We start from the raw sequence: 27,174 nt of genomic DNA, 5'->3' as shown, positions 1-27,174 counted from the left end.
TGGTAAAACTTTGGTGTGACTGAAGATAAAGCTAGGATGGACGTCATTAATAAAGATTGTGAACAGTAAAATGGAGCATTCTTGCCTCAGCTGCCTGGTTCGTTTGAGAGGCGCAGGGCTGGATTGTCCCCGGTGCTCGTGTCCGCACCGTTAAAGAAACAGGGATGTGTTTAGAACCAGAACGGGTGCGGGCCCACGGGCTGGAAATGACAGCTGCCTGCTCACTGCGCGACAGAATCCCCCCGCGGCCCCGGCCGGCAGCTCTGCTCGGCCGTTCTCCCAGGCAGGTGTCACAAATCGTGGAATCATCAACGCTGGGAGATCAGACCGCACAGTCCAACCCTCCACCAGCACCGCCACTGCAGCCTCAAACCACATCACCCAGCGCCACATCCTGGCTCCTCTTGAACCCCTCCAGGGGTGGTGACTCCACCACCTCCCTGGGCAGCCGCTGCACTGCCCGACCGACTGATCCTGCACCGAAAAGGTTTTTCCTAATATCTGATCTGAATCCTGCAATCAGCTTTAGGCCGGTTCTGTCCTCTCAGTGCAGGCACAGCAGAGGTCGGTCTCCCGCACTCCAACCTCCTTCCAGGGAGTTTCACAGAGCGATGCGGTGCCCGCGCCTCCTCGCTCCCGGCCGGTCTCCGCTTTGCCCGTACCCCCCGCCGCCCCGGGCGGCTGTTGCGGCGGAGGCAGCTCCGCTTCCTCCCTCGCCCCGTCTCCCCGCGCTGCCGGCGCGCTCGGAGCTCCGGCTTCCGCCGCGGCTCCTCCCGCGGGGCGCGGCGGGGGCGGGCGCGGCCGGAGGGGCCATGCCGGGCGGCGGGGCCGGGCTGCGGCGGGCGCTGCTGGGAGCGCGGCGGGCGGCGGGCGGCGCCGGGAGCCCCGCGGCCATGGTGAGGGGGAGCGGGGACCGCGCCGCGGGCGGGGGGCGGACGGGCCCCGCACGGACAGGCCGCGGGCCCGCGGGCTCGGATCAGTCCCCGGCCCTGTTCCCTGGGAACTGGGGGAATTGGGAATGCTCAGCCTGGAGATGCCTCCGGGGAGACCTGGCTGCCACGGTTCATTACCTGAGGAGGCATGGGGACAGCTGGAGAGGATTTTGGAGAAAGACGTGGAGGGAAAGGATAAGGGGGGGATGGCTTCACGCTGATAGAAGGTTAGATGGGATATCGGGAAGAAATTCTTCCCCGTGGGAGTGCTGAGGCCCTGGCACAGGCTGCCCAGAGGAGCTGTGGCTGCCCCATGCCTGGAAGCGTTCGTCCAGGCTGGATGGGGCATGGAGCGACCTGGGATAGTGGGACGTGCCCGTAGCAGGGCACGGAACAAGATGGGCTTTACGATCCCTTCCAACCCAAATCGTTCTGTGTTCTCCCTGTGTCCCCCTGCTATCCCAACTCACGGCTGATTATTTTATTTTACACAAAGCTAATAATGAACAGCACGTGCAGGGTTCAACCCTCACCCCTCAGGCATGAGAATCAGTTCTAATTTTTTTTGTACTTAGTGGCTGTTTTGCCTGAGCTCCCTCCAAACAAACATTATCGATCACTCGGTCAACCCCAGCACCCAACAGCCCCTGTGCCCTGAGCGTGGCTCAGGTGCCAACACCTCGGGTGCTCGTTCAGCATCGGCACCCCGCGCCCCTTCCTGCTTCTCTGGGGCTCTGGCCGTGCCTGGGACGAGCTGCTGAGGGCTGTCAGTGTGGAAATGCAACTGCAATCTCCCACTTCGTCTTTTTCCTTGCTGCTTTCTGCTACATTTCTGAACATCATGACGTGTCAAGGCACTGACACAGGTCTGGCCCCACAATGCAAAACGTGCTCAGTGCTCACCGTGGCCTGCATCTGACGTGGTCTCCATATTCCTGTTAAAAACTCTGATCGAATTTCACGTCACAGCGTTGTCACGTCAATGGCCGTGTGTCAGGGAGGTATCAGGAGGGCACCGCAGTGACCCCAGAGCTGGCACAGGACATCTCTGTGCCAGCTGGAGGACTGGACTTTGTGTTGCATCGTGGTCGCAGTCCTGGACTTTGCTATCTCAGAAAAAACACTCACCCTCATGACTTTTTGTGCCTTTGAAGGCTAATTTCATCTCGTGCCAGATAAAACAGTACATTTCAAGACAGCCTGTAGCTTTGGTGATTTTTGTACGTGCTTGGGAAAAAAAGAGAAGAATATAAGAAATTTATGCCTATGACTGCAGTTATAGCAATGACAAATCTGAAACTTGTGTTCTTGCAAGCCCAAGGTTGTGTTTGAAGTGTAAAGAGCCTAAATTAGTTCAGTTTGCCCCCTGTGAAACCCATCTCTTGTTACCTCTCTGTATCCCCCTAAACACAAACAGCAGCAGTATTGCTGTTAGATTGATTTACTCCATTTGGGGCTTTTTACCCTATGTCATTGGTGAAAATGTTGCTCCTTGGCCCTGGTGTATCTTAAGGCCTTGCTCAGGTCGCATTAATTGTGTTAATTCCTGCTCTGCTCAGACTCACAGCCCCATCTGGTGGCACCGGGGCTCCCGCTGGAGCGCCGCTGGCAAAGGTGAAAACTGCGCTGCTGAGCTGGCCGCAGGTCCTCACTGGCCTCCCACGTCTGAGTGAACCTCTGGAGCAAAACTGCCTTTCTGGAGGATCTCACAAAAGAATAAAGCAATTTGAATGTAGCTCTGCCGGGGAGAAAGGTTCTTCCCACTAAAGCATTGCATTTATCATTAGTCTGACACCCGTTGCTCAGAATGTGTCATCTGAGGAAGGGCTCATGCTCTTAGTCCCTGCTTTTAGAAAAGGTATTAAACCTCTTCCAAACACCCCACAGAATGTTCCTCTGTGTCTGGCTCTGGCCTTGTGTGTGGTTCAGTCCATGACTCAGATATTTAAGCAGAGTGTTAATCTGTCATGTCTGTGCTCCCAGTGGCATCAGGAGGACTCCTGTCACTTCAAGTGAGCTATACTTAAACACTGGTGCCTTGCAGAATCTCGTGCTTTTACCAGTAGCTTCAAACTTTTTGTAATTGTGTCCATATTGCCGTTTTTTTTCTTTTAATTTACTTACAAAGCTCTTTGTTCCTTGTAAAACTCCTCAGCGTGTGCTGTCTTAAAAGCCCATTCCCACTTTCTTAAAATAGTAAAATACAAAGTAGGTAGAGTGCAATCTCCTGTTTTTCTCCTCTCTTTTGAAATAGGTATTTCCTGATATCTTTTAGCCTTATGATTGTACATTTAGCAAATAATGTAAATCATCCTTTACTTACCAGACAGAATGGAACATTTGAAAATTAAATGTGGTGTTGCAGCATCTGGATAATTCAGATGAGCAAGAGTACAGGTATGCTGTTGTCCATCTTATTCCTGGGAAAGAGTCTGTTGCTTTTCACTAGTTTTGTGCAAAAAGCAAATGGCTGAACTTACTTGCCCAAACAGAAATGGCAGGGTTTGGCTGGTTTAGGTTAAACTGGTCTGTGAAATTTCAAACTGTAAGAAACTGCACAGTGAATTTTCCACATCCTCACCTTTGCACAATACATGACCACAATTTCATTGTGTGGTTTTCTTATTATTGTACAAAAGAGAACCTCAGCCTCACTTGTGCCATGCCTTTATTTTTTTCCCACAATAGTCCTCACAGTCTCACTGGTTGACAGCAGAGGAGAGGAACCAAGTTTTACTGGATCTCAAAGCTTCAGGCTGGTCTGAGCTGGGAGAAAGAGATGCCATCTACAAGGAGTTCAATTTCAAAAATTTTAATCAGGTAATGATTGTTATATGCCACTTTTAATATAAAGGAAATGTAATTGCTTTAATTTCCATACGAACCTGATGGGAAAATATTTATATTCAGAAGTTTGGGAGTATCCTGGTGGGGCCAAATCCTCTTGGATTTACCCTGATGAATTACTCTCAGATTCTGATCTCATAAGGTGTAGTAAATTAATTCCATTTTGTAGCTGATAAGTAGATTTGTTCTAATATTACAGTTTTTTGATTATAATATTCAGGTCAGGGTCAAGGTTGATATTGTGGAGTCAGACAAAGCAGTATTTGATCCTGATTTTTTTTTTTTTTTTTTTTTTCATTACTAGCACTCATAAATAAATCCTGGAAATACATAACTGTTGGGCTGTGGGGATCATTTTTATCAGGGAAATATGTAAGAAAAATGGGTAAATATAAGAAAAAACAGAAACTTCTGGCAAGTAAGTTGAGGAAAATAGGAACGTTTCATCTTCTAAACAGGAAGACAAAGTTCTAGTATATCCTTGATTGAGTTGTAATAGCTGATCTTGCAGTGTCTTTGGCACACAGAGTGCACAGAGTGCTGGTTTTTATTTACCTCACTGGATTCTTGGAGACAGGATCCTGAGCCACATCTCACCCTCACAAGAACTTGTCTCAGACATCAATTAGAAACTTGCTTTAGAAATATTAAATTTGTCTTGAGATCCCTGTTCAGCTACATTCCCTGAAGATTCCCTTCTAAGGAATCATGACATTGCTTAGAAAAAGTCACGTTCCCAGAGCATGCATTTCCTCTCTGTTTTATTTCTGAGGGAGGGGTGAGCTCTTTCTTGGGAGGGAAAGGATTTCCAGGGGTTTGTTGGGATGATTGGTCTCCCTGAGCTGGTTCTTTCCCTCACTACAGAGAGACATGGCAGGCTTCAGTTTGGGGATGCTGTGGGTTTGTTGGTGTGTGCAGGGACCAGGAGCTGTGCTGTGAGCTGTTTATTTCTATGGCTGTGCCTAAACCCAGAACAAGATGTTTTAGGAAACCACAGTGAGCTGGATAAACAACAATTTGTCATGCTGGCCCTTTTTTTTTGCTGTTTCAGTAGCTGTTCTAGTAGAGAGAAGGTGGGTGAGGTGAGCTGGGAGAAAGCAAAAGAGAAAACTGCAGAAAAATCCAGCTCATTAGCAGGACAATGCTGGTCCAGGGAGCGTGTCCAGAACCCTGAGTACATTTTTAACCTGAATGTTAATACAGAGCAGATAGAACCAGATCAGTTCATTCAGAGGCCAGTGAAGGTGAGAAGCACGTGGGAGGGAGCTCACAGGAAGCCTTGGTGAGATGTGCAGGCAGCTGGGGGCTGGAGCAACCAGGAGTGAGGCAGGATAGAAGTGACCCTTGGAAGAGTTGAGATTTTCTGACTTTGCATATTCATGAAATGGCATCTCTGCCTGGTTATGGTCAAAGTCTTTGTTGGTTCAGCACAACTAGAAATGAAGTTGCCCCCAAAGTTAATTAAAAAGTGCTTTTGCTCACTGTAGATGAGTAACTCAGTTTGATCAGATGGATTTAGACAAATCAGTGTCCTGTGCCAGCAGATATCTGGAAAAATGCATTGCTTTGACAAAAATTTGCAAAGCTGTATTTTTTTTACAGTGTAGATTTATCTTACAGCATGGGTAGATATCCATATGTCTTCCTGATTTGAAGGTGGATGGAGCACATTCCAATATAAGAAATTGAGTATATTTAAAGTCGCTTATTGGTAAATGATCAACTATATGTTTATATTTCTAGTACCTGCGGTCATGGGAAGAGTACTTTAAAAAATTGCCACTTAAATAGTTTGGGAAATACTAGAACAGTGTCTTTCATTCTTAGCTGCTTTCATGGATGTAAGGCAGAAATGAGAGCAGAGGCTGGGAGTTGGCTTCAGAATGGAATTTCTGCCCCCAGTTAGGAGAAAAAGCCGCGCAGGTGGTGCTCTGGGCAGCTCTGGTTGGGTCAAGCATAGATGTGAGTATCTAAGGGCAGAATTTCACCTGTTGATTTTTATGGATTTACTGCTGTATCCCCTTTGCAGTTGCAGAGGGCAGAAATCATTCCTGTTCTCGCAGTCCAGGAGCAGGCTCAACATGCAGATCCCAAGGGCATTATTTGTTCCTTAGCTGGTATTAGAGAGCAGGTATTTGCCTTTCGATAAGTTCAAGCTGAAAATAAATTTAAATAATGCATGTATGCTTAATTTTATTAAATTATGCACGTATGCTTGTATTTGTAATGACTGTTAGTAAATACTGTGTTTACTACAACCTAGGAAACAAATGACAAAAGTGGGGCTGTAACTGCCTTATACTTGGGAAGAATTTAGTCCTGCAATGAAAAAATGGAACTTGTAGGTACAACTGCTTTCATTTAATGTAATAAATATTCTATTTACATGATTTAAAGTATTTTGTAAAAGTCAGGGGACTGAGAAATGTCATTTCCTCGGTGATCTTCTTGCTGCCATTTTACAGATGGCATAAAATCAGGTGTGGAAAAAAAAATCACCGCCAAAAATACAAAAAAAAAAGTAGTTGAGCTGACATGAAAGGTATTTCGAATTTATGTTTTGCAGATGATATTGGTATGATTAATGTATTCATTGCTTTTTTATTTTTATTGCTTCTTGCAGATAATGTTCATGATGCATGGAAAATTCTGTGGCTTCAAAATCTATGCCAGGTTTACAAAGTCTGTGTATGTCAACAGATGTTAAGAATATAAACACAACTTTTATTATAAAGTTGTGCAAATGTGTAGACATGAGCTTGGTTTATGTATATTATTTTCAGCATGAGAATGAAATGAAACTTCTGTGAAACAAGAAGAGTTATTTAGATTCCTGAAGCTTTCAGGCTGAGATTAGCTCAGTTAAAAGCGATCAGCAGTGAGCTGCCTTTGTAAGGCTGACAAGCTAATGACACTTCTGGCTCAGGGAATTAATCTGTAACCCAAAATTTGAAAGCACTGATGGTGTTTGTTAGTCTGAAGATACATTTTCATGAAAATGGACTTTGCTGGTACAATTTTCTGAAGTAAGCTGGAAGCCAGCCTGGGGTTTCTGCTGAAAGCCCTTGGTTGGTTTTGTTGCTGTGGATGCCCACCAAGCACGAGTCCTGGGGGACTGGATGGCATTGGCCGTATGTTCCCATCATATGAGGCAGGCTCCTGGTGGGTTGGTGTTCTGCATCTTGTATAAAATAAATACACCAGTGGTGGGGGGAAAATGCAATTCAACTGTAGAAGAGAGTGCTGTGTCCAGAAGAGCTCTGCTGATGGCACCAGTGCCTCCTTATGCTTTGCAATTGCCCTGAGCTGTTGCCTCTGTGGAGTGGCAGGTAGGCAGTGATGAGTTAAGACTGGAGTCTTTTCCCTCCAGGACCCTCGATGGGGTGCACTCGCTTAAAACCCCCGGGCTGAGTCACTTTTTCAGAGGAGCATGTGCTTGGCAGAAACCTCTGGCTGTGAGTGAGGTTTTGGAAAGGAGGTGGGCTTGGAGCACTCCATGGCAAGTCTCAATCCCCACTATGGATCTGGGTGCTTTTGAGCCTCTACAAACCTCACAGCCACATCAGGGAGCTTCTATGGGGCCTCTCTCCCAAGCTGCAGGGCAGAGAAGAGTGGCTGGTAAGGCTTTCAGGCCATGGTGTAGCATCATGAAGGGATGCTCTCATCCATTCACACCTTTGTGCTACTGAAACGGTTTTCTTCCAGTGGAGCAGGCCCTCTGCTTCCAGTCTGCTCAAACAAAATTGGGAATTGAAATAAAAAGTTAATTTATGCCTCCAGATCATGCTAGTAACTTCTCCCAGCATTTCGGGTCAGTTCACCTTGGGAGCAGTGATCTGGAAGAGGGGACAGGCCTGGTTTAAAGATTAATTTCAAGCCCTGTCCTGGGCGGCGAAAAGCTGTGAGTGCAGGATGCCAAGTGCTCAGTTTGGGTCCTATATCCAGCTGCTCACTTTCCCTGAATTTGCAGGAACATCTTAGCTCTGAGACTTTCATGTCTCTTGTCAAACTTGGTTGGATTTGACCAGAGGGTTTAAGGGGCAACTGCCTGTGTGATTGCGTTTCCGTAGGTAATCACACCAAGGCAGCAAATGCAGTTAGGAAATTACAAAGGTGGGCAAGTTTGCTGATGGTCAGGTTCAGAATTTACAGCTGCATTCTTTTATAGGGTAAGTTTTTAATTAAGTTTGTTTTTTTTTTTAAAAAAAAAAAAAAAAGATCATATAGGAAGTCTCCATAAGACCTCTAACGTCATTTTCTAAAATGACAGGAAATCAAATGCTCTAAGAGTTTTAAAGCTATTTCACATACATTTTTTTGTCTTTTGGGGCAAGAGGGTGGAGGTGGAAGATGAGCCTGAGTAGAGGGGGTGGCAGAGAAATGCTGTGCACTAAGAGTAGAGGCACATGTGTCTCAGTGCAATTTGTGTCTTGGGTTTTGAAAATATATTTAAAGATGTGCAGAAAGTCAGGGAGTATTAAATATGTTATTATTCTCACTTTGCATTTCCTTTCCAGATTTGCTATCTCCCTTGGCTGGAATCTGGGAGAAGAAAATCACACAAAGCATGTTATGGTACATGCCTGTTTTCCTCCCTCCTGGTGATGCCAATTTTTTTTTCCTTTGGCTGTAGGAAGACATGCTCAGATTTGTACCTTTAAATTGATGATCTTTGTTGTATGATCCCAGTTACACATCAAATGAATTTGGTAGGATATGCAATGCATACTCTTGATTTCTTTCGATGGCAGTCCTTGGTGCCAGTGCCTTAAATATAATCTGGGTCCATCCGTCCTTTTTCTACTCCTGGCACGTTGCTTTGTTTTTTACATTCATCAAAGGTTGGAAAGTTTGGTTTTATATATACAGGCAGCGTATTTTGTTGCCGCTTTATGTATTTAATCTTTTGGCTGTTTGTCTGAAACACGTCCATGCCTTTTATGTATTGAAAACGTTATATCTTTTAACTTACAATCTGCAGAGTTAAAATGATTTTTATGGTAAATATTCAGTTGTGGATCACATCTCCAGCTTTTTATATGCCACAGCGGTCTTGTAGGTTTTTTTCTTCTCCATTGTCTGATAGTGAGGTCATTTTCAGTCCTCTTGAGATATTTTATTCCCAGCCAGATGCAGGCCATATATTAAAAGTAGCACCTGTGGCTAATATCACAGCAGCTTACCATAAATTTACATGGTAACTAGGATTATATCTGTCAAGACTGTTAAAAAATGTCTAGTTTTAATTTGATTTCCAGTATTGAAGGAGCTCTCCAACATTTTGCTTCATAACTATATTTTAAAAGTTAAAGTCACTCCGTTGTTAAGTTTTATTGCACTCCCAGTGCCCATTAAGTTGATTTGTTAAATGGGGGTCAGAATAAAGCAAGTTGGCTACAGGAGGATCGGAAACCAACCCATTTGTGACAAATTTAGTCCTCGCGTGTGAATCTTCTCGGAGCCCGGGGCGTGATTGGATTCAGGTGCAGCCTGTGTCACTTGTGTTTAACCTCAAAGCCTGAGCAGCCTCAGCCCAACTGTCACTTCTGCTAAACGAAAGTTGGACCCATTTTCATACATTTTGGGCGGAGTTCCTATTTTTAATGTAGTATTGCTCTGCCAGCTCCTTCTGCTAGAGTTTTGCATTTGATTGCCTGTCGACTAAAAATAAATTATTTTTTTATCCAGCTAGGTAGGTGCTGGTTTTCATATAGGCTTTCTGAAACTGCTTCATTTTCCATTATCCTTTGAGTCCTCTCCCATATGCTGTGATTTGTGCACCTGCAAAGTTATGAAAGTATTTCTGTTGGTAGTTATGTTGTTCACTAACTTCCCAGCGTTTATGAATACAATAACCGATTTATAATAAATCAGAATTATTTATGAGTGGGTTTACAGAGTTCGGAATATCTTTGTATTGAAAATAATGAATTTCGGGTGTATTTGCCTGTTGACATTTTCTTTTATTAGAAACTGATAGTGAAGTTTCTGGGACTGGCAGAGGTTAACCTGCAGGCTGAAACACAGTCAATGAACTGCATCAAGTGTCTCAGAGCAAAGCACAGTAAAAATATATGATTCCTGGATGGTCACACCTTCCTTGAGTTTATTCTTGGGATTGACTGAGTAAATAAGAGTCTCGCCTCTGAGTCGGCAGGTCAGGGTACAGCTGTGGACCTGGACGTGATCCACCTGCCCGCACTGCTGCCTGTGGGACGAAGGTGCTGCAGGGTCTGGGGGAGTGAAATGAGAGGTTCCAGGGAGATGGCTTGTTTGGAAGCTTACGATTCTCCTTCCTTGGGCTTGGAGAAGGAGTAGATGACATTGGAGCTCTGGTCAGCGTGTCCTCTGTCCAGCGATGCTTCCAGTTAACTGGCAGTCAGTGGTGAGAAGTTATACAAAGCTTGGAGGTCTGTAGTGGTGGAAATATGTGATCTGATTGTGTCTAAGAAAAAATAAAATCCTGGGAGTTGGGAAATAAGGTATTTATTTTCTTCTCACAGCCATCATGGCCTGCTGTGTACGAACCCAGAGAATCCTCGAATGGTTTGGGTTGGAAGGGATCTCAAAGCTCATCGCATTCTTAACCCCTGCCATGGGCAGGGACACCCTTCCACTATCCCAGGTTTCTCCAAGCCCAACTCCAGGGATGGGGCAGCCACAAGTTCTCTGGGCAGCCTGTGCCAGGGCCTCCCCACCCTCACAGGGAGGAAATATCATTCCAACATCCAGTCGAACCCTGCCCTCTGTCAGTTTGAAGCCATTCCCCCTTGTTCTGTCACCCCATGCCCCGGTTAGAAGTCACTCCATCTCTCCTGTAGCTCCTTCAGGTGATGGCTCCTCTTTGTGCTCTTGAGTATCCTGTCTCCTCTTTGCTAGGGTTTGTGTGTGCAGGTGCCACCACCCTCGTGTCTGACCTGCCTGTGACAATGCTGTTACAGTACCCATGTCACCATCGTGGCACTGCCAGTGGTGTCAGGCCACCAGGGTTATTTAAAATGTCACGATATGAATCATATTCAAATAAAAATAATGATCTTTCAGTTGAAGACTCAGGAGTTGTCATATGTTCTTCATCTCCTTCATCAGGCAAAATGTCCCGTCCTGGTTGTAGTGAAATTTGCATCAGTTTTACTTTTTTTTTGTGACTTAACTGTAATTTGACATACTCATTTTCTTGATGAGCTAGGTCATATTTCTCCCTAGAATAAACCATTATTATATTGTTTATAATTACTGGGGTGTGGTGTTTCTAATTGCTGAGTTTCCCCCTCAGTAGACCTGTTGTATCTCCTTTTATGCACTCCACTGCTTAAAATCTGCCCAGTTGACCTTTGGGCTGCTCTCCAGTTGACTCCAATACAAATGCTTTTCTTAACAGATGAATTTATTATCACTCAAGTAAAAATTATTGCAGCATTTGTCTTATTCTTGTTGCATGCATTGATCTGAAAATGCAAAATAAATTGTCAGAATGCCTATTGGATCTCACAAGCAAGCTGTCTTGTAGATTTGTAGCAAAAGAAAAGTTTCTCTTTTTTTTTTTTTTCGGCTGCACAGATTGATTGTTTCAGTTAAACAGAACAAATAATGTTCTATCAGCCATATGGACAGTGCTCGAAGAGATAAATGGGAGCAAATCAATCTAATTTTAGCTGCAATTTGGGCACTTTCCATGATAAAACACCTTTGGAAAATGAATGGAAAACTCAGTGGGCTTGAATTCAGTTGAACAGCTTCATTTGGGAAAATGCAAGTATGACTGCCTCTTTTGAAGAAGATGATCACTCAGATGAATGTTTTTGTCTTTTCAGTTAAGGAAAACTGGTTTCTTGAAACTCCTTTATGCAATAAAATTTATTTTTTGGGGGGCACTGGAATGATGCTGATTAAATGCAATCCTGGTTGTTTAACCTTTTGCATCCTCTTGCTTTTGGAGCAATGCCTGCCCACGGTTTCAAACTGTAAATTGCCTTTAGCACCAGCAGCTCACACTTTCTCATACTCCCACAAAGGAGCAACACGCTTTGGGATATTATTCTCTGCAGCTGTAATTAAAAATGGACTCCGGCTGGCAGAATAAACTATAATAAAACTCCAACGCCCCCATTTCAAAATTAACCATTACTCACCAAAAGCACATCAAACCCACTTAGCGGACATCCGTTAATCCCGCCGTGAGCCGGTTCAGGCTTTAATGCACACTGTTTTACACGTTAAGGGGTTTGAAGTCGCGGGCCAGCGCTGACCTTTCGCATCTGCTCCTCTCGCAGTAGGAATCTCCGCTCGCCGCTCCCCGTCAGGGCGGATTAGCGTGACGAAGTGCAGCTCTTCTGCTGGCTGCAATTTCGGGTTTTGATCAGAATTATTTCTTTCACAAACAATCACGTTTGGCTAAAACGTTACATCTGCTCTGAAAAGCCACTGGCAGGGCCGTCGTTTATCAGGGCGAGGCGAGTGGAGGTTTTTAGCCCTCTTTTATAAAGCTGCAAACCCACTTTGCCTGGCTTTTTTGGAGGAGAGCTTCCTTTCTTGCTCTTCCCCTTGCCCTTTATTCCCTTAGTTTTGTTTGGCTGAAATGAAAAGTCGTTTTGGACAGACACGAAGCTGGTTGTGATGTCCTGGAGGGGTTTGGTGGGAACACAGTGATGAGTGGGAAGCCCTGTGCTGAGTCAGCACTGCACTGGTGGGTTTATTTATTGCTAAGGATGCTTTGAAGGAAAATGTTGTTTATTCCTAGGATCAGAGGATAAAGTCCTGATTACATGATCTACCGTGATTTTCCTCAGACTGGTGCGAGAATAACAACAGGCAATTAAATATATGTCTGTGTATGTCCAAGGTGCCTCTGGTTGCGGGAACATTTACTCTGTCTTACAATGGGTGGCTGCTTGTAGTGAGCAAAAATACTGTTAACTGTACAAGCCCAGAATATTGGGTTTATGCACGCATCTTGTAATGCCGAATCTAACAAAAAACTCGAGTTGTACAGAGGGTTTGCCTTTGTGGTGTGCTCATGTGAATTTCTAGAAGAAATTTGGTGTTCACTGGAGGACTCAGAATTACTATTTGCCTCCCCTCCTGAGCTTGTGTCTCCATTTCCAGATGGACCAATGTACAAGCAGTGTGGGTTGTCCAGAAAAACCTTTGTGTTCTGGTAAAAAAAAAAAAAAAAAAAACAACAAAACCCCCATAGAACTTCTCAAAATATTGCTCACTGAACATACTCCGTCACTTCCAGGCATGTGCTTGGACCATAAGAAGGGGTCAGAAGACAGTGGATAATGTTAAGTGCAGGTTGAGTACCTGAATTGTTGGCACTTAGGTGAGCCTTGTCCTAGTAATAGAGCTTAGCATAGCTGCTTTTATCCTTTTCTCTCCAGCCATTCTTCCAAAGAGCAGAGACAGGAGATGAAGCTCAGGTCAAGGTGACCTATAGATCCCAGAGGGAGCAGTGAGCATTGTAAACCAGGCAAGGGACGTGAGTGTGCAGAGCTTGAAGATGCCCCATCTTGTCTGGGAAAATTCTTGGTCTGTCCTACTCTTTTTTCCCAAATTATCTGTTGTTTCTAGACTTGAAATGTCTTGTTTGCAAAATAACATTTGAATTTTATGGTGCAATATAAATTAGCAGCCTCCCAGTGGCAGCCCAAGTCTCCTGAGTTCACTGCCCCCCTGTATCTTCTAAACTGTTCTGCTATAAAAGGTGTCCAAACATTAAAACTCATTCTGACGGTACAGTAGGACACCTTCAGCAGTGAAATGTTTCCCTGACTGGATCTGCAGTAAATGGTCCTTAGTTTGCTTTATTGCAAATCTCTGGATCTTTTTAGCTTCTGGCTTGGCCAAGAGAATGGTGGGAAGACCTGTCCAAATATTCACATCTCCATCATGTTTTCCTGTTGCGTGTTTGAATTGCTGAACTTGTCTTTAAAAAAAAACAAACTAAACCAAAAAACCTGACAGGATAGTGGAAGATGAAATGGTCATGAGACCAGCATCTTCTCTTAATTCATCATAAAGCAAAACCTTTCTTACCGCTCTTTGATGTGTTCTTAGGATCATAAATGGCAGAGATTTAGAGGATTATCAGAGGCAGGATATGATTGCCCTTGGATGCTCAGCAGAGAAGATGTTGGATATTAAACTGATAGTGTATGTACTCTTGGCCAAAAGACTGAGGAGAATTTTGTCTGAGCATCCCTGTGTTATCAACAGCATAGATGGCATGTGAACTTCACTTTCATGTCTACGGAATGAAATCATTCCTTCGCATATGAGTAAAAAAAAAAAAAAACACTGGGGAAAATTGCAGAATATTTTGTTCTGCTCCAGTCAAATCTGTTTCATCCAAAATGTGCACGATGGGACAATGAACTCTGTTCTTCTACACCATACCTGCACTCTGTAAAAGTCAGAGGCTTTGAGAAACTTTTAGAAGTGGAACATTCACTTAAATTAATTCTGATTTGCTCTGGTTTACGATACCTTCATGTCATGGGCTGGCACTGTGCTGTCGAGGATGATTCATTGCCCTTTGCCTTAGCAGAGGGCTCAGGTGCCTGAATTCAGAAGGCTGGAACTGGGGACTCCCTGCACCTTGTTACTACTTTACTTTTATAGTGGTTTGTGTGATGGCTTTATTACAGTACAGCCAGGGCTTTAGTTTACTGGACCAAACATTAGTTTTAACAAGTCAAATTATCATTGTTCTTTCAGTTGTGCAGCCAAGAGAGTTTATTATTTTAAGTACCTGATTACTTTAGCAGGTGCTCAGTTAATGGGGACTTCACTGTGTTATTTCATGTTTTTAGGTAGGGTGCAAAAAGCTCATTTTAAAAAGTCATGTTTCTTGAAATAGCTATTTTATTTGGTGCAAACGTCCTAAGGGCAACCTTTATATGCCATTTTTTAACACAAAACACACAAAAATGGCTTGGGAGGTGGAGAGCTGCATTGAGATTATGATGTGGCTGAAGAATTTCTTCCATGTTCTAGTTCAGTCTTGAAACTTGGGATTATTTCCCTCTTTTTTCTGGAAAATGAAATTTAGAGATCTACAATTTTTAATAAATAAAATTATATTTATAAGTCTATATTTATAAGTCTATATTTATAAATGCTGAGGGACCTGGAGAAATAAAAGGAAGAATAAAAGCATTTATTTTCTATATTTTGATATGAAATGATGCATCACAAATACCACTTGACCTAGTTCCAGGTGTGGTTGGGTCTTAGGGTATCTACTTATTTTGCAGAAGTTGTTATGGGCAACTATCATTACATTTATCTACCTATAAACAAATTAATGTATTTTGTAATATGTTTGTATTGGCATTGAAACTTTTATCACTTCCAGAAAGTTTTTTATGCTGCTTTAAGATATCTCCATATTCCCTCACTTCTACTCCATCAGGTGGAAGAAGTGATTAGTTTTAGTGTGAAGTCTGTTTCTTGAATGACCAAGAATATTATTGGTGTTCTGTTCATGAAAGCCAGCCATGGCAAGTGTAATCACTTTCCTTATCCTCAGCATGGAGGCTGCTGGAAAAGTAAAGATGTGATGAAGAAGAAGGTAATAAGTGTAACGTTTTGTGATTTATTATTATCAATAAGAGAAAGAAGACCTAAATTCAGCAGTTGTTAAAATCCTGACATAAACAGGCTTAGAAAAGACCAGGTTGAGGTTTGTTGTGCAGGTTGCACACAAGGGGTTTTTTACGTACTTAATGAGCTTGAGAGGAGGAGGAGAGCAAAGCAAGGAGCAGGATTTGAGTGCAGCAGCTGAGTGCTCTCTACCTTCCTCAAAGTCCCTTTCCTTGCACTGATCCATGTCCATTGACCGTAGCAAAATAATTGAATTTGCTTTTCAAACTGCTTGAATCTCAGATGGGGCAAATGACACTTGCATCTGCTTTATGACTGTTAATGGTTTTAAGGTGAAAGAGGGTAGATTTAGATTGGATATAGAAAGAAGTTTTCCTCTGTGGGGGTGGTGAGGCCCTGGCACAGGGTGTCCAGAAAAGCTGTGAATGCTCCATCCCTGGAGTGTTCAAGACCAGGTTTGATGGTGTCACTGAGACACACAAAGCAATCACACGCGGACAGATTTTCGCAGAGGTTCTTCTGATCCAGCTTCCAGCTGAAAGAGCGGAGAGAAGAAACCCCTTTGTTTATTTTTTACTTTTTATACATTTGTGGGTCTAGCAGAAGATTGGCTTTTTGGGGTTTCCAGCCCTCAGCCTCAGTGGCCAGACGAATTGTCAGTTACAATTGTTTTCAGGTTAGAAATATGCAAACAAAGGACAGAGAATGAAAAACAAAGGATTTGTTTATATTATTTGTGTGGGAAAGGTAGAAAACTGCTCTAATATTCTACAGTAACTAAAAGATCTGACTCCATCTATGAAAATCAAAAGGCTAATAAAGAAACTCAGAAAAACCAGGGTAACATGATGGGGCTGGGAGCAACCTGGAATAGGGGAAGATGTTCCAACCTGTGGCAGGGGGTTAGAACTGGATGGTGTTTAAAGTGTCTTCCAGCCCACCATTCTGTCCTTCTGGTTCCGTGATGTCACAGCTTAGGCCAGTGCTGAGCTGGGAAGATGAAGCCTTGAACTCCAACCCCTTTGGAGAGCTGCATCTCAAGCACTGTCAGAAGGGTGTTGTGTCCAGTGCTGCGCTGTGTCTGGAGGGTACTGTGTGAGTGCAAACTTCCTTTTGCCACAAGTGGCGTGGGTTTTCCTGGGACAGCATTCCTGAAAGTTCCTTCTGTCATCTCCTGCGGCTCTTGACGCTGCACCGGGACCTGTGTGAGAAACGTCCCCATCGAGGCAAGGCTGTGCCTCCCAGTCCACTCCCCTCTGCCTCCATTTATTCTCCACGTTCTTCAGATTGGTAAATCATATGACAATAAACAGAAATACTCTCAGTGAAGAGAGAAGGGGAAACTGTTGTTTATCTGGTCAGGTGGTTTAGATTAGCAGTGATGCTGGTCTGTATTATGTTACTTTAAATCATAGTGTCCCAACAGGACATAAATTATGAAGATTGTTACAGTATGTTTCATCCAATGTAAGATCAACAAATTGGAATAATTTTTTTAATAGGAAAATCAGTGCTTTGGCAAGGTTATTGCTGAAGAATTTAATTTAACTTGAGCTTTGCTTGCATTATTTCTTAATATATAAAAACTATTTGCATAATGTACGAAATATAAACATTTTTAGAATCAAAGGCAAGAATGCCTTTTCCAAGATTACACAGAGTGGCAAACTACTTAGAATAGATCAGTGTTTGTGCTTTTGCTGTCAAAAATGTTTGATATAGAGCTGGCAAGCTGGTTTCTTCACTGACATAATTGTAAACAAGTGTTGGGAGACAGAAACGGCGTTCTTTGGAGAACATGGTGTAAAGGTTTGCACGTTCTCCGCTGCACATCTAATGCAGCAATGTTTACAGATGCAATAGGAATATAAATAGGTAACTTTTTTTAGAGTGTAAAGCAGCATTGCACTTTTGTGTAAATGATGTATGCAGATAAGCACGGGGGATGCGAGTGGTCACCTCTGGGTTTTCAAAGAACCTTGTAAATGCAGAAAAGCATTGACAATTCAGTTGGAAATTGGAGCTTTAGGGGTTTTTACAGTTTCAGATTTTGCTGTGAAGACAGAAATGGCATCTCAGTCCAGAGTGTCTTTTGTATTATTCTTCCATCCTTTCCCCTCAATATCCTCCAGAGTTAAGAGCACTGCTTTCCCCAGTCTCAAGTGATGCTGTGGAATGAGAGGGTTGCCTCCGTTCACAATATTTTGCTGCTCAAGCTATTAAAGAGGAGAAAACCAAGTTTCTACCAGTGGTTCATCAGGTATGGTTCACTTTCAGACCCTGTTGGCTACCCATGCCAGTATGAGGTGGAATGGAGAGAGCAGGGAATTGCAGGCACAGGGCCTGATTTGCCATGTCCGTGCCTTGAAGCCTCAGCAGAGAGATGTGGGACATGAGTAACCTGAGTTTTGCTGTGTTTTGGTGCATGATTATCTGCATTCTTAATTACTGTCCCTCTATCCATGGATTGATGTTAAAAAGGGGGGCAGCAATGATAAGATGTTCACCTAATTTATGTTGTGTATGAATCCAGACACAGATGAAAAAAAGGAGGAAAATATCTAATGCCATGTGGATCCAGCGTCACGGAGGATGGTTCAGGCAGATTGATGATGCCAGCAGGGAAGAATCCCAATATGGGCATGTGGTTTTGGGAATGAATATGTGTCCTTCTGTGCTGCCATCACCTTCCTAAATAAATACTAGTTAGATTCTTCTTTTTTTGTATTTTAACTATGTTGTCATTTTCAAATAAAGAGTGTAGCTTTATGACACGATTTATGAATATTTATACAATAAAAGTATTTAGTAATGGAGTAAATAGAATCAAAATAAAACTAATCCAATATTTTCCTGACAGTGCAAGAGAAAATGTCGTGAGAGCCCTCATGACTAGCAGCTAATCCTGAGTTACAGTATCTTGACTTTAAAGAGCTTTTTCCTTTTATCTGCTGGCCTGTAGCTCACTGTTAGGTAGTGGTGTCAGCTGGATATGTGAAAGCTTCTGGAGTTTGGGAGTGAACCTTAATGGTTGATTTTATTGTTACAAGTGTCAAACTGCTAAGGAGAATACATGCTGTACCCTGGGTACTTTTTACTTAGGTGAGTGGAGAGAGCAAATGTGTGAGGTGTAGTCATCTCCTGTGTGACAGTGTCACTGTAACCTGAGTAATTTATTAATTTCCCACTGGTGAATTGTACAGATGCAGCCTGGGTGGCAGGGGAAGGGAAGACAGGTAGCCCTCGCACCGCAGAAGGTCAGGGTTAATGCTACCTCCAGCGTTATAATGACAGATGGGAGCAGAAACCTTAATGTACTTGTGATTAGCACATGCTTTCCTTGGCTGGGCATCCAGAAGATTTAAGAAGCCCAAGTGCACACTTCATTTTTAAACAAACAAACAAATAAAAAGTGTGCATAGTTATATTGTTGAGCTTTTCAGCTGTTTTGCTTAAATATCTCCACTTTGAGTCAAGTACTGACAGCTGCTTTCTTCTGGAGATGCACAGGGGTGATCCATCACGGGGGACTTGTGGTGGGTGATGTATGAGCGCAGCACAACGACCTGTGAGCCTTTGATGTATAACTCATCAAGATAATGTTGGCAAGCATTGTACAAAAGCAGCGTGTTTAAAAAGTATTAAGATGAATGGATTCCTTGCTTAAGAAGTGTGAAAGGAAGAAAAATAGCAGATTAGCTCCGGGATCCTGCGGTTCTTCCAGATCTGTGCAGCGCTGTGTGGAGCAGAGGGGTGGATGGAATTTCATCTTTCCTCCCAGTTCTGACAGCAAAGTGTCTGGCCCTGGTTTTCCCATTCTCAGGCAACAAAAGTAACATTAAGTCTTACTTTGTGATAGTGGATTATATCAGTTTCAGCAGCTTGACCAGTCACAAAGCATTAAGAGATATTATTTTAAAGTTTACATTGGGTTTTTTTCACTTTTTTAGGTTAGCTTGTTTTTCCAAGAGTAACCCTAATTTTTAATTCATGGAGACATATCAGGGTTGCTAGTATTTAAGAAACATTTTAGATGTGATGTTATGACTGAAACACTGTTAATTTTTAGTTCCTTCTTCATGATCTTAAAAGACATGAAGGGAAGAGACGTACCAGCGCACCCAAGGCATCTTGCCCATGCAGCATTGCTTCACTCCTTACTTATATTGCTCTTCATGTTTTGTTGCAGGGACTCTGCTCTCTGCCACCCCTTGGGTGGTGTGATCTACTTATGTGGAGTTCCCTGAATGTCTGGATACTATTTTAGCCCAAATGTCCTAAAAGGGTTAGGTTAAAAATGTGTGTAATATGCCTATTACTGAAAAAAACAGAATAATTCATAATATTTACTACATAGAAGTCTCTTTTAATACTTCTTTGTGGCTTCTAGAAAATGCACAAAACCTTTCTTTCTCCTGTCTTTATTTTTGAGGGAAAAATCAGAAAAAGTTCTTGTCTGGGGCCAAGTGACTGCAGATCCCTTTTATTAACAGAGTGAAATTCAAGACTGTGTTGGGTCTCACTGTCATGAGTGAAGTGGTTCTCCCATTTTCATCAAGAAATGTGTGATGGTCTGATAAACTCTGCCCATCAGTGCAGTCTTGACAATGATCTTGCACTGCAGACTGCATAATAATTTTCATTATTTTTAATTAAAGTTGAAGAAGTGCAGACTCCTGCTCAAATTAAGGTTGGTTGTGTTGCCGGAATGCGGTAATTACTTTAATTGATCACAAGATAGTTTCCTTGATCACCAATTAGACCAAATTACCGATCAAGTTTCAAGACGTGAAGAAATGTCCAAACTGATTTTGTGTAATAGTGTTTTCATATCTAATCAAACCTAAAGATCTTTTCCTTCCAGAGCCAGTTGTATTTTCCCAAAGAAAGGTTAAGGCTCTACAAATATAAAGGTGATTAATAAACAATAGCGTTCCAATTCATTTAATTAGCAAAGGAAGTATTTAAGACCTTAATGGAGATTGTGTTGGTGAAATTGCTCAGTAGAACCATAGCTCATTTTTTTAGTGAGGGATACATTTTGTGTGTAATTAAAGTAAACTAAAATGCAAGGGGTAAGTTGCTGTGGGTAATGTGCAATGGGGGAGAACGTCTCCAAGCAGAGCAAGGCATGTACGAAGGCAGGCAGGCTTTGTCCTTCTCTGTGACACTGGATTGCCCTGGTTGGGACAGTTGGAGCAACAAGCGGCAGGACGTGTCCTGGGAAGAGTCCTCTGTGCTGGAATTTATCCCTTTTCATGAGTTGGACAGCCTCAAGTTGAGCATTCTTCGGTAGGATGAACGGTTTTGTGGCCGATATCATTTTATCCAGCTGGAGACTCTACTCTCCATGGGGAAGGGTCACTGGGATGTCGTGTTGGTACACTGACTGGGGGATTTGGTGGTCTCCTGATGAGGAGGATTTGTCTGAAGTGTGGAGGAAGGTATATGGAGCAAATTAATTTTTTAGAGTAATTTGCTGGTGTAATTCTCTCTGTGTGCTTTCGTTGGAGCAATGATTGTTGTCTCACCATCAGTGACTGCAGTGTGACCCGGGTCTGTACATGGGGGGGTGAGTTCCTGGGATGAACAGACACCAATGGAGCACACACAAACCTGCTAGGGGGTTTTATAAATTTATTTTTATTTTTTCCCTTGCTATTTGTTTCTGTACAGGCAGTTTGGTTGCAGACACATCACTGTTTTAAACTTTTGAGGATATATCTGTTTATAAATTGCTTTGTTGGGAATAGCATTCTTATTAAGATCACGGACACTCCAGAAACATTTAAATCAACACTATTAATGGAGAATTTTTTCCAAATCATTGCTAACATCTGATGCACAACTTGAAGCTTTCTACTTCAAAGCCTGCTGCTGAAACATGGGCAAATTTTTAAAAGTAATTGTTCACTCAAAGTAAAACTAAACCAAGCGAGAGCTTCAAGGGAAGTTAGATTCTTCTGAATTTTGGAAAGCTCTTGGGTCAAAGAAAAAAAGCTTTTTAATTGCTGACAGTTTGGTGATTTCCAAATGACAAACCTCATTGGAATGATTTTCTCTGATTATAACGTTTGCATTCATTTGACTGGCAAAGCAACCAACAAAGTCATTCTTCAGCCAAGCACCAATTCTTTTTTTTTTTTTCCTTAAAGGTTTTTGCAATTTGTGAGAGGGAAAAAGACTTGAAACTATTATCAACCATTATATGTTATTCATTGACCACATGTTTGTTTGAAATGGCCATCGCTTGGTGGAATGTGGGCTATATACATTCTCTTCCATAAATTAGCACTACAAACCTACCTAAATCAGGTATGGTTTTGTGTAGCGAGTATTATAATCTGAACCAGACTGTAACGAGGATGTTCCTCCAGGTTTGCATGTTAATTCAGGTCCTGAACCCGATGGATGGAGCTTGGTATGAACAAAGCCTGCTGCCTGCGTCCTGCTCACGCTCCCAGGCCCAGGCCCCGCCGCATAATCACAGTCTTGATTTGCATGGACATTCTAATTTTCTTTATTATGCAGTGATTTGCTCCTTAGTTATTTTGGCAAGGGCCTGCTATTATTTTCCTTTTGAGCCTATGTTAAAACCTGTGTCCTGGGGGAACTTGTAGGGACAGAGGATTGGAAAACCTATTTTAACTGATTTAAAGGGAAAATATATCTCATAAAGCAGAGAGGCAGGCTCACCTGCTGCCTTTTTCTCTCCAGTGAAATAAACAGCAAAATGGTTAAATGGAGGGATGTGTTTCTGGAAGCAGTGCTGGTCATACTGTGGCACGGGGCTTAATTAGAAATGGCACGTTTCTAAGATGTAGTAGGGGATGGGGGACTTGGGATGGATATTTAAAATCCCTGCTAATGCTAGAGGTAAAATTATTGCTGTCATGCAATAGCTTTGAGTCCTGGGCTAAATCCCATTGAGTAGGGTGATTTGCTGGGGTCTGCAGGGGATCATTTCACCATATTGGGAAATGCACCAGTGGCGTGAGAAGTTCAAATGCCTCTTCAGCACGCACAGACCCAGCCATCTGGGGCATCTTGAGGAGATTCTGGAGTGAATCTTGCCAATCCAGTGCCAATCCTGGCAGGTAGAGTATTTTCCTCTTTGCTCTCTCTTTCCCTAGGCTTTTGGATTTATGACACGTGTTGCTCTACAAGCAGAGAAGATGAATCACCACCCAGAATGGTTTAATGTCTACAGCAAGGTAATGTGTTCACCAACTCTAGTTATTTACACAGCAGTGGAGTTAAGGAGACCAAACCCCCAGCCCATTCTCTCTGCCTTTATTTGTAGCTTGTCTACAAGGTAAGGGAGTGGGTAGTGTTTCTGTAAAGAGATGCTGAGATTTTAAAGAGATGCTGAGATTTGCAGTGCTGAGGAATCAAGAATGAAGCTCTTCGCGCCTGCTGCCAGCTGTATAGTTGGGGCCTGTGGCTTCACCTCTCTGGCTGAGATCTAAAAATAAAACAGAAGCCTTTAAAATCTTATTTAGCCAACCTGAATAAATTACTGTTTTAAAACTACTCGCCTGCTCTCACTCCTTTCTGTGCAGCAAGTCAGGAACTCAGCGGTGTAGGGTAGCAGACTGTTGGTACCTTAATGGGAGCCTGGCAGGCTCAATTTAGACTTGATTTGTTAAAAATTGTAGGCTCCTATGTCTCAACATAGCAGCTTATAAAATTTGTTTATAATATTACCTAACTGATGGTGGTCTCATATTTACAAGGGTTACAAGGATTACTGCAACCCTCGAATGAAAGGTGCTGTGTGAAGGGAAAAATTATTGCTCTCCCTTCAGTTTTATTTTCTAATACTTCTCATTGCATTGTATCACATTGTTTGTTGTAGCATTTAGTGAATATATGGCAATCCCACTAGAAGTACACCAAAAGAAAGGACATGTGGACAAGCAGCCGCCCCCAGAGCAGGACATCCCACCTCTCCCTGCAGCTGGAGTTCCCAGCAGAGACTCTCACTCATCAGCCCTTCATGTGACCCTGTTCAAGGGACATTAATTAATCACTGGAAAAAAAAGCTGATCATCCACTCTTCCTGATTTTCTTGGATTTCTAGAATATTCAGAATTTGTCTTTTTTTTCCCTTTTTAGTCTTCCCAAAATCTCAGTCAAAGGCAAAACAAAACAATGCCCAACTTGCCATCTGGCTCAGTCTAAACAGACCTGTGATGCAGCTGTGTCACCAAGACCTTTTATTTTTTTTTTTTCCCATTAATCTGCAGCAAGCTTAAGAATTTTTTTACCTTTGGGATGCTGTTTTTTAACAAAATGTGAGCCCCTTACCCAGCTTTTGGCAGCTTGGTCACTAGCCTGGGTTCTCCATGAAACTGATCCATGGAATTTAAATGTGAAGGCTGAATGATTTAATCAGACACCTCTTCTTGGATGAAGCCCAAGAATGCAAAGCCTGTGTTACTCTGCAAAGGGGCTCATGTGGTGAGATTCCAGGCTCTGTAAAACCTCCTCACCTACAGCTTCTTCTGGTTTACATGAGCACAGAGGGTCCAGCTTGCCAGGAGCACCGGGTAAAACCCGCTCACACGACATTTCCAATGAACTGCTGTTCAGCCTAGATGTCAGAGATCAAACTGCCTTTGTAACCTCTCTCTTTTCCTTTGTGACAGGTTCAGATAACTCTGATTTCTCATGACTGCGCTGGGCTGACCAAGAGAGACGTGAAGCTGGCTCAGTTTATTGACAAAGCTGCTGCCTCAGTTTAACCAGGATTTAAATAGCTTTAATACAGTGTCCACCTATATTTTGTGTTTAAATGGGATCCCTCTTTCCTTGTAATCCTGTCTTCCAAAACCCGTAGAGGATAGATATTTTGTAAAAGGTGTCGCTGAGCTTTTCTGACCTTCAGTACCTTAGTCTTGAGACCCCTTTGGTTGTGTGTGCTTGTCCTTTCCTATTGCTGGCTCTGCAGGAGGATGTGGTGGATAAACCAGCAATAAATAAGTTTTGAACAATCCCTTTTTAGAAACTAAACTGAACTGGATGAAAACCAGGAGCCCACCCATGTGTGTTGGTGTTCCCAAGCCCACAGGGACGGGTGGCAGCTGCCATATGAGCTTCCCCCGTTCCTGGCCACTTCCCTCCTATAAATTTGTACATCTCTGCATTTCAAACAGTGTAAGAACAGCCTGGCCAGGTCAGTCCTCTCTGGCTTGGTACTATCATCTCTGCCAGTGACAAGTGCAAGGACACTGGGGAGAGCAGTGCAAGCTGCTGCTGATGTGTCCTTGGAGTTGCAGCTCAACTGGCAGGAACAGCTGTATCCAGAGTTGCTGCCTGAGAGCCTTTCCCCATCTGACAGTGTAGAATCACATAACCACAGACTGGTTTGGGTTGGAAGGAGCCTTAAAGCTCATCTCCTTTCAACCCCCTGCTGTGGGCAGGGTCACTTTCCACTAGATCAGTGTGCTCCAGGCCCCATCCAGGCTGGCTTGGACACTCCCAGGTGCAGGACTGGATCTTGGAGTTGCTGAAAACTTTAGCGCTGGTACAACAAATACAAAAAAGTCTCGGTGAGCTCCCAGCTCCCACACCTTTAAATGAAGGATGTGTTAAGTGCTTGGCCAGGTTAGTGCTCAGCACCCTGCAGGACTGAGCCACTGTTGGTGTTGTAATGCTCCAGTACCTACTGGATCAGGAGGGAGTGGCTTGGCCAAGTGCCCTGAGCCCTGGCCAGGGCTGCCGGGGGTGAAGAAAGCGGCATTAGCAGGATTCTTGCTAAGCTGGGCTTGACTGAAGCTATGCTCACCCACTTTTTCTTTCATAGCTAGAATTACTTACTGCAAACGTTGTTGCAGGAGCCATAGATCCCACTGACAGCATTTAAAATAATTCCTTCCGTGGTTCGAATGTCTTTGTTTTTATCCTATGATCCTCGCCGAGACAGATTTCCAGTGCCGGCAGGGAGATTTCACCCTGCTCAGAGCTTGCAGGAGGGCCTCTCCCCGTGCTGGGTGTCCCCAGCGTGCTCTGTCATGCCCTGCGAGCAGCGTTCCCCGGAGACTGACACCTCCCAAATGCCGGAGCGCATCGCTGGGATGTCACCGCTGGGATGGCACAGCCACCAGCTACCGAGGAGTGAGATGGGCCGGAATCTATATCGGGGTATGCACGAGGTGTGTGGCCTCGCAGATATTTTGGGATGCAAAATGCCATGAGCTGCCACCCAAGTGGCTGCGTGGATAAAATGAGAAGGGTATTTTTTGTAAGTCCTTAGCAAACACGCCGTCACGTGCTAATTGGTCACACACAGGAAGCGAGATATTGGGGTTTATTGTCAGTAACCCTGCTTGGGATATCAAGTTAATACCTAAAAAGACCCAAATTCAGACTACGTGCTCGGCTGTTCTTTTCTCACAAGTGCCTTTCCCCAGTGAAGTGGAGGATTTCCCTGATATGGTATGAAAATTGTCACTGTTGTGAAGAGCTAATAAAACTAAAACAACCGGGCTGTGATGTCTCGTCTTTCTGGTGGGGAAGTGAAATGAGCTTCACCCAAAGTTTTGACAACATCTCTAATGAGCTGTGAAAATCTGTTGTTCAGAACTGATACATAATGCGTGGGCTTTGAATAAAACCAATAAAATCAAATTCCTCCTTTGTAATTTGTTTCTTTATTATTGTACATATGTGACAAAGCTGTTTAGTTTGAAGATAAATTTAAGATAAATAATATTTAGTTACTGGGAGGTCTTTGGTTTAGAATATTGATATTTATTTACATACTCTGAGGAAAAAAATCCCCGTCAACTAATTCAGCTTAGAGAGCTGCACTGGCTGGCTATGGCACAAAGCTGTGCTGGGGGTGTTGAGAATCCTGACCAGCAAAGAGGCAGAAATACTCAGGAATAAGAATGATGGCTTTGAAATGCTTCAAGTTTTATGGTCAGTGCTTATTTAGCCATAATTTTAGTCATTTAGCCATACTATAGTAATTTCTTGATAGCTTCTGGGACATCCCAGAGACCTGTAAGCAGGGTGAGCATTGCTGTGAAATGTAAATAATAATAGAAAAATAGGACAGTGGGGAAGGAATGCACAGTCTCTCCGAGGTAGAACTTCACAGCAAACTTGGACATCAAGGATTTGGTGGTAAGTGTTGGTTTGGGGGCAGGAAACTCAGCCTAAGGCTCCTTTTGAGAAGATCATAATGTGCTCTGCTCTGAGCAAAGGTAGCCCATGTGCAAGGTTTGGGCCTTTCCCAGGTGGTGGCATCGCTGGAGCTGTGCTGCTCTGTGAAGACAGGGCTCAAGCAGCTGCCCAAAATGCAGCTTCCTCTGCTGTGCTGGCTTCTCCTCAGGGGCAGCTTGGTACCTGCTCCTCAAGAGCCCATGAAGTTGCCCCCCAAGGCAGAGTGTTGCTGCTCCTGCAGTCACCTTTCCCTGTTTGCTTCCAGGTTCAGATCACCAAGCCACAAGGTTAAATATTCCTCTTAAGTGTTAGGGGTTTTTTTTTTTGCTTTAAGGCTGATTGTGGCTTGAAATATTTGGATAATCCATCAGGAGCAGCCTTCTTGCTGGCAACTTCCCTGTGCTGAGACTGATATAACCTATAACCAACATAGACGGTGGTGTATGGGAAACTGTGTCCCTGGGAGACCTTCCAGTGGTGCTCTGTGGCCACAGGAAATTAAAAAGCAAAAACTCGAGGCTGAAAGCGGAGTAGGAGGGATGCCTGCGGTGTGCTGTGTGTTGGGATCACTGCTCAGCTCCTTCACAGCACCAGCTCTGAAACGGGGCCAGAGAAT

The 27,174-nt window shown here is 43.4% G+C and overlaps 1 protein-coding gene across 3 annotated transcripts; it reads left to right on the top strand.

Moving 5' to 3' along the window:
* The first annotated feature begins 468 nt into the window (after nucleotides 1–468).
* PCBD2 (pterin-4 alpha-carbinolamine dehydratase 2) lies at nucleotides 469–26,018 on the top strand. 3 transcript variants are annotated; one of them, XM_040078609.1, is made up of 4 exons: nucleotides 469–487; nucleotides 3,621–3,752; nucleotides 22,520–22,600; nucleotides 24,038–26,018. In XM_040078609.1, exons 3-4 carry the CDS (start codon nucleotides 22,532–22,534, stop codon nucleotides 24,131–24,133), a joined length of 165 nt encoding a protein of 54 aa, XP_039934543.1. In that variant the 5' UTR covers nucleotides 469–487; nucleotides 3,621–3,752; nucleotides 22,520–22,531; the 3' UTR covers nucleotides 24,134–26,018. The 3 variants fall into 3 exon arrangements, with proteins under 3 accessions (XP_039934543.1, XP_039934541.1, XP_039934542.1); XM_040078607.1 differs by lacking the exon at nucleotides 469–487 and adding an exon at nucleotides 813–896; XM_040078608.2 differs by lacking the exon at nucleotides 469–487 and adding an exon at nucleotides 3,260–3,329.
* The last annotated feature ends 1,156 nt before the right edge of the window (nucleotides 26,019–27,174 follow it).

This window comes from Hirundo rustica, chromosome 14, assembly GCF_015227805.2.
Source record: "Hirundo rustica isolate bHirRus1 chromosome 14, bHirRus1.pri.v3, whole genome shotgun sequence".
Taxonomy (NCBI): domain Eukaryota; kingdom Metazoa; phylum Chordata; class Aves; order Passeriformes; family Hirundinidae; genus Hirundo; species Hirundo rustica.
This window is presented reverse-complemented; position numbering and strand designations above follow the sequence as displayed.